This window comes from Culex pipiens, chromosome 1 (genome assembly GCF_016801865.2).
Source record: "Culex pipiens pallens isolate TS chromosome 1, TS_CPP_V2, whole genome shotgun sequence".
Lineage (NCBI taxonomy): Eukaryota > Metazoa > Arthropoda > Insecta > Diptera > Culicidae > Culex > Culex pipiens.
In genome coordinates, this window is record NC_068937.1 from 130,824,759 (window position 1) to 130,832,477 (window position 7,719).

General features: G+C 37.5%; 1 protein-coding gene across 1 annotated transcript; it reads left to right on the forward strand.

Annotated features, from left to right (window-relative positions):
* Nucleotides 1–6,187: 6,187 nt before the first annotated feature.
* LOC120417861 (uncharacterized) lies at nt 6,188–6,823 on the forward strand. Its single transcript, XM_039580082.2, has 2 exons — nt 6,188–6,330; nt 6,396–6,823. The coding sequence occupies exons 1-2, from the start codon at nt 6,235–6,237 to the stop codon at nt 6,738–6,740; spliced, it is 441 nt and encodes a 146-aa protein (XP_039436016.1). The 5' UTR covers nt 6,188–6,234; the 3' UTR covers nt 6,741–6,823.
* The last annotated feature ends 896 nt before the right edge of the window (nt 6,824–7,719 follow it).

Here is a 7,719-nt window from a genome sequence, read left to right on the forward strand (position 1 = left end):
CAATTTTCTTCGAAAATGATCAACGGCTTCACCTTAAATGGTGTTCAAATATGGGCATCAATGCTATTTTTATAAACATAAAAATAGACACAAGTTTTCAAAATCTTTCCATTTTGAAACGGTTCTTTCAAAAGACCGGAGTTTCAAAAAAGAACCGCGGCTCTTTTTTTGTGAGCCGTGGTTCGTTTGCTCTTTTTAGTGAACCGGCTCTTTGAGCGGCTCGCTCTCTTTTTGCCCACCTCTAGTTATAATGCACAATTATTATTTTTCAGTGAAAAGTCCATTAAAAAAATGGGTTAATTTTTTTAACAAATCAAAAAAAAATCAAATTATTCGCTCTACAGCATTGCCTTGGCGTTCTCGATTACGAGATTCCTACTCGAAACTAGGTGTCCGAAGGCTTGATTGTTGAAGCAATTGCAAACCTCTTTTTACACCTAAGCTTCCATCCACCCCGGGATTCGAACTGACGACCTTTGGATTGTTAGTCCAACTGCCTACCAGCGACTCTACCGAGACAGGACCCAGGGAGACGACTCCTACACCTAGATTGAGCTAACGACCTAACCTTTAGGTTAGTCCGGGGCAAACATTTACTTCCCTGTCCGACGGAAGGCGTGATCAGTCAAATCTCGTCTCAAAATTTGCCACCGGGACTTTCTGGGATCAAACCCAGGCCGACTGGGTGAGAGGCAACCACGCTTACCCCTACACCACGGTTTTTTAACAGTGCAATGTAAATGTGTAAAGTTCTTAGCAATACCTACCACTTTTCCGAAGACACCAAATCGATCGAAAATCTATCCTCAAAATACAGATTTTTGAATATTTTGACAGTGATTCCTCGTCAAACCAGCATGATCCAAAACAAAACTAGAGTGTTTTATTGAAAGGTTCAAGGAACAAAACTTTAAAAATAATGTTTTTTTTTGTGTTTTCAAACCATTGCTTCGATTTAGCTTAAATTTGGCATGGATGCTCCTTGACCTAAATAATTAGACCCTTATTTTTGTTACGTTTGGCGATTTGGGTGGATTGATCCGATATAAACGGCAAAAAAATGCGTTTTTTGTCGATTTTCGCTTTAAAAAAAGAAAGGCTATGAAATTTTTTAATACATTTGTAAAGCAGAATTGAAGGTCGAAAATCATTTGAATCGCAAACGGATCACCCTAATCGCCGAACAAAAAAATTGTAATACTGGTCTAATTATTTTGGCAAAGGAGCATTCGTGGAGATCTAAGAGAAAAGCTTTTCTCAGTTTTTATAATAAGTTGAGGTGACATCGACCCACTTTTTTTTAACATTCCAACGCCCAAGGCTCCAAAAAAGTTGGAACGGTAACTTCAACTCAATGATTCTCGGGCATAACTCAACCAATCAAGATGATTCTTCTTTTCAGTGATTTGTTAGGATGTCTAGATGATTCTAGAACTTTGCAGAACTTAATTTGATCAAATCTGTAATTTTTGCGATCAAAAACATCGTTCCAACTTTTTTTTTCGCGTGAAAAAAAAATTCGCCAAAAATTCCGCGGAGGCAGTCGTTTTAAAAAAGGTGGAACGATGTTTTTGCTCGCAAAAATTACATATTTGATCAAATTAAGTTCTGCAATGTTCTAGAATCATCTAGACATCCTAACAAATCACTGAAAACAAGAATCGTCCCAATTGGTTGAGTAATTCCCGAGAACCAGCGAGTTGAAGTTACCGTTCCACCTTTTTTGGGAGGCTTGGGCGTCCGTGTAAGTTGGACATGCGTTGGGCGTTCCAGTGTTAAACAAATTTAATGACGACGTTCGACGTTTGATCATAATTTTCCTCTGAAGTCACCGTCGTTAAGAAACAGCGGCCTGCAAGTACTAAATTTTCCGTTTGCCAGGTGACTTTTTTGCCCCCTCCCCAATCACTATGGTAACCAGCGGGGTTCGCGGTGGCCACCAATTGGCGACCGAAATAAATGGAGCACGATTCGTGGAACAGGTGCGTTTGATGCTCCCCGAAAAAAAAGTACACGTTTCGATTGAAAGAGGTATTATTGGTTGAAAAAAAAAACGACGAAAAAATTAATAAATACCTTAATTGAGATCGAATTGAAATAACATTTTAATTGTTTTTTATCTCTGTGTGTTGATTTTTTTTTTTGGGAGTTGGGCATCGGAACCAGGTTTATTTGCCGAATCGTGCCGATACGCTGCCTGCCGTGTGTTCTATCTCCGCGGGAGTTAAATTAATGGATTTTTATTTTATCGGCTTTTTATTTTGGGGGTTCTGAAAAAAGGGACCCGGGAAATTGCTCAGGGTTTGATAGAGACTGTGCAATAGGGAGAGTGTTTTTTTTTGCAGATTTTTATTTGCGCATTTTTTTAATTAATTAATTTAATTTAGGGTTTAAAACAGCTTATAGAAGCTGCACTTTTATGAGAAGTGATACAGTTTGGGGAAAATGTGAGACAGTCCTTGATGCGAGTTGTTTAATTTTTTCAACAATGTTCAATTGCATCACAAACAAAACGGTTTTGCTATCTCGGGTATTCAAATGAACATGCTGTTTTGTGTTCAAATTTTTCATTACATGTACAGTGGGTTTACGAATGAATGAAGCATTAAAATTCGAATAAAATAAAACAAATGACAAAAATTAATCACGAAGTGATTGGGTTCCAGGTATATACACTTTTAATCAAAAGGTTATTTTGTTTTGACGGCTTAATTTGCCACCAGTGAACTGCCCCTGTTCGCATAAATGTCCCATATGCATTTTCATCACTTTTGAGTTAATGGTGCAGTTTGGTTCAAAATCGTTGATCTATCAGAAAAGCCTACAACATCCAGTACTTTGTTCAAGAAATCAGGAGGAAACCCAGTTTTTTTCGCAAAAACTTAACACGTAGCTTTCCCTAGTAACTTTTTTAAACTTACAGGTTTTATGTTGGTTCTGCAAACCCTCATACAACCTAAATAGGCTTTTATGGCCTACTTAAAACCTAAAATGATACTAGGGTAATGTGTGGGACAAACTTCAAATCCGTTTTTCTCAGCTTGCTGTTTTTGCATATGGGACATTTATGCAAACATGGGCAGTGAAATTCTACTGAAAAATCATTTAAATATTCGCAAATACAGAATTTTATTTAAACCATGCAAAATATCTTCTCTCGTCTTTTTAAACTCAGACGCCCATGCTCTTAGGCGTCTCATAATCTTAAACCTCCTTAGGTCCTAGATGTCTCATGTTCATAGTCTTCTGATATATTTATAGACGTCTCATGTTCCTGGACGTCTCATAGTTTTTGACGTTGATTGTCTTAGACGTCTAATGCTTATGAGCGTCGCACGTTCCTGGGACATTTCAATACACATAACATACTTTTAGCTGTCTCATGGTTATAGACGACTCACGTTCCTAGTATTTTCAAATTCGTTGACGTCTCATGGTACTCGACGTCTTATGATCCTAAACGTCTCATGTTCCTGGACGTCTTATGATCCTCATCTTATGTTTATAGACATTTCACGTTTTCAGTCCACTCATATTCGTTACTGTCTCATGTTATTAGACCACTCAGGCTCGTAGACGTCGCATCGCCGTTATCGTCTCATGCTTCTAGACTTCTTATGATCTTGGACGTTTCTTGTCCTAGGCGTCTCATATTTCTTGGAGTCTCAGGTTCCTTGGCCATTCAGTACACATCACATACGTTTAGACGTCTCATGATTATATACGTCTCACGTTCTTAGTTCTCTCATATTCGTAGACGTCTCATGTTTTTGGACGTCTCTTGATTCTAGACGTCTCATAATCCTAGATGTCTCATATTCTTGTACGTTTTTTGTCTTTGTCGTCTCTTATTTATAGTCTTCTCACGTTCCTAGACAAAATACTTGTTGGCGTCTCAGGGGTCTAGGTCATTCATAAGCGTAGACGAATCAGATTCCTGGAAGTCTTATGTTCTTGGACGTTTCATGTTCTTAGATATCTCATGATTCTTGGACGTTTTTTAGACTAGCCATTTCATGTTTATAGCCGTCCCACGTTCCTAGACTCATGTTAGTACAAATCACATATTTGTTGACGTCTCATATTCTTAGTTCTCTCATATTCGTAGACGTCTTATATTTCACCTTAATTTCTCTAGACGTCTCACGTTCTTAGACCTCTCATGACATACTTGTTGACGTCTCATTGTTTTAAACGTCTGAACTTCATATTCGTAGACGTCGATTCCTAGATGTCTCATATTCTTTGATGATTACTGTCCTAGCCGTCCCAGTAGACGTCTCAGTTTCAAAGTTCTCTCAATTCGAAGTCGTGTCATGCTCCTAGACGTCTCATATTCTTGGACGGTTATTGTCCTAGTCGTCACATCCTTTCATACGTTCGTAGACGTCTCATGTTTCTGGGCGTCTCATATTTTTAGGTGTCTCAGCTTCCTATACGGATCATAGGATGAAGTATTCTTTATGAATTGATGAACGTGGACTTCAAAGGAAGTGGAACTTCAAAGAACATGAATTGTGAAGTGGTCAAGTTGAAGCCAAATGTTTTTTAACAAATATTTGCGTTCATTTCGATGTTAAGTTTAAGCTTTCAGCATAAAAGATCATTAAATTAATTAACGCGATTCCGTCATCAAGTTCGCAGCATCTTGCATGTCCTGGAATCACCCAAGCAACCGTTTCTTGGCAACACTAGAAGCATCATTTTCTGTGCGCGTGTAACCATCAAAGAGCTATATGCGCTATGATACCGCCGGTGCCGGCTCTGGTGGATGGCTGGTGGCAGTTCCACGGCGACGGTGTTAATTAAATTCTATTGTCTGAACCTGCATGCGCCTGGTGTTGCGTTCGTACCTGGTTGCATTTGAAAGTGGGGATGCTCAATTTTGTCCCAAAACTGTGGGTTCTTCGCAAAACTTACAATTTAACGCGAAGTGAAGTTGCTTTCGCAAGTGGAAAACGCCTGAAGGTAGACCAACCCGGGGTGGCGACATCTCTCGCGTGGTGATGAGCTCCCGCGATGCGTTCCGATTGATGTTGCTGCACCGCGGCGTTGTTTGCAACCAACAGCTTGGTCGCGATGCCTGCCAGGTACGCCCTTTTCGCGATATTGTGAGTTCTTTTTGCCTTAGATCTTTTTTTCAACTCAATATATCACTGACTTACAACTAACCTCTCCTAATAGAGAGCTTTTGCGTAGAATCTGGTTACCTTTAGCAGTTGTCTCTTTTGCCAGCGTTGACTTACAATTACCTGCCCCATTTGCAAACAAAGTTGTACAGAACCATTATCGCCTTTACATCGCCAAAGTCGCTCCAAATTGGATCACATTCAAGCCTGTGGCCACCACTCAGCTAATCATCGGGCTAATAATCCTCTTTGCGGGGCACACTCTTGCGTTTGCTGCACTACAAAACAATCGGCGGTTCCCGCCCGTTGCGGTGGCGGTCAGCTCTATCTGGTGGTGGCCGTTGAAAACACCTTAATCGGATCGCAACGGATTAGCCTAAATCACTGGCTGAAACCGAGAAAAGTGACCTGCATGAAGGAAGTGGCACCGGAATGGCACTGTTTCCACTTCTCTAATCACACCTCTTCTAATTGCAACAACCGTGGGAAATCCCCAAAACCCGTGACACAAAGTAATTAGACACGTGCAACATATTATTTGCATATTATGATGGTGTGCGTGTCGACCGTGTCGACAGTAGAGAGGGGGGAAAGGCTTATCTGGAACTTGCGTTACGAGCGTGGTCCACTTCGAGAGAGAGAGATCTATATGCTGTAACGCGCTAATTTGTGGCCGAACTGAGGAGTCTGATTAGGTGGTTTCCGATGAACTCACGTGGAAGGCTGGATGAGTGATTATGCGAGTACACCTCTAGCAAAATCGATTGGAAGGGATTTTCGGGGCTAAAGCATGATGGATAGCTTTGCTGTTGCCATTTGCTATAGGTATTTGATGTAGTTTTCAGTCAATGTTAAGCTTAATCATTGATGTGCTTCATGATGATGATTTTATCAAATGTTTTACTCAATTGTATGCGGTTACACATCCGTCAAACAAATCAACATTATTTCAGTTCAGTTTATTATTGGCATAACAAACAAGATTTTAAAATATCGGATCAAAGACTTCTAAAATAAAGGTTTGGAGAGAAAAAGTGTTATGTACCCTCTCTTTCCCAACCATCCAAGCAAGCAACAAGCACCGTAGTCATATTTTATAAAACAGATGTCTTCTTACAGCCGTCCTAAAACTGCCACTCCAACCAAAATTTCAAGACCTTCAACGCAACCAAATGGCCGGACTTCAAACATTTCAAAATCTGTAAGAAATCAAACGAAACTTCAATTGATTCCAAATCCTTCATACTCCAACTTGATTTTTTTCAGCAAATCCGACCAAAAACAGCCTCCAAAATCCCAACGCTCCGATCAAAGTCCGTTGGAGGGCAGCCCCTACCCAAACCAGACCCAAACACCAGCGAAGACCCGGTTCCGGACCATCTGCCGCACCGTTTAGGCCACTTGCCGTCGTTTTTGAGGCGCAGGAAGCTCCACCGAGAGGAGGAACCCCCCGGCAAGCTGCCCCACATTCGCGAGGAGGAAAGCTGGACCGAAGAGCTGATGGCACTTCCGAACATCGAAGACGAGACACCGCCGCCGCTGGTGGGTTCCGGGGAGCTGGACGTGCTCGTGTGTGGCAACTGGGACAGGCAGAGGACGTTCACGTTGTGAAAGAGGTGGACATTTTATTTTTAAATGTATATTTTTGAAGAGTTGATTAGCTGAAAAATACATATTTAAATATTTTCTTTCAATTTGCCAACTTTTCGTAAAAAATACAAAAATACAAAAATACAAAAATACAAAAATACAAAAATACAAAAATACAAAAATACAAAAATACAAAAATACAAAAATACAAAAATACAAAAATACAAAAATACAAAAATACAAAAATACAAAAATACAAAAATACAAAAATACAAAAATACAAAAATACAAAAATACAAAAATACAAAAATACAAAAATACAAAAATACAAAAATACAAAAATACAAAAATACAAAAATACAAAAATACAAAAATACAAAAATACAAAAATACAAAAATACAAAAATACAAAAATACAAAAATACAAAAATACAAAAATACAAAAATACAAAAATACAAAAATACAAAAATACAAAAATACAAAAATACAAAAATACAAAAATACAAAAATACAAAAATACAAAAATACAAAAATACAAAAATACAAAAATACAAAAATACAAAAATACAAAAATACAAAAATACAAAAATACAAAAATACAAAAATACAAAAATACAAAAATACAAAAATACAAAAATACAAAAATACAAAAATACAAAAATACAAAAATACAAAAATACAAAAATACAAAAATACAAAAATACAAAAATACAAAAATACAAAAATACAAAAATACAAAAATACAAAAATACAAAAATACAAAAATACAAAAATACAAAAATACAAAAATACAAAAATACAAAAATACAAAAATACAAAAATACAAAAATACAAAAATACAAAAATACAAAAATACAAAAATACAAAAATACAAAAATACAAAAATACAAAAATACAAAAATACAAAAATACAAAAATACAAAAATACAAAAATACAAAAATACAAAAATACAAAAATACAAAAATACAAAAATACAAAAATACAAAAATACAAAAATA

Coding starts and splice junctions, on each gene's coding strand:
- LOC120417861 (XM_039580082.2), top strand. CDS start 6,235: ATGTCTTCTTACAGCCGTCCTAAAACTGCCACTCCAACCAAAATTTCA. Junction 6,331..6,395: donor CTTCAAACATTTCAAAATCT/GTAAGAAATCAA, acceptor GATTTTTTTCAG/CAAATCCGACCAAAAACAGC.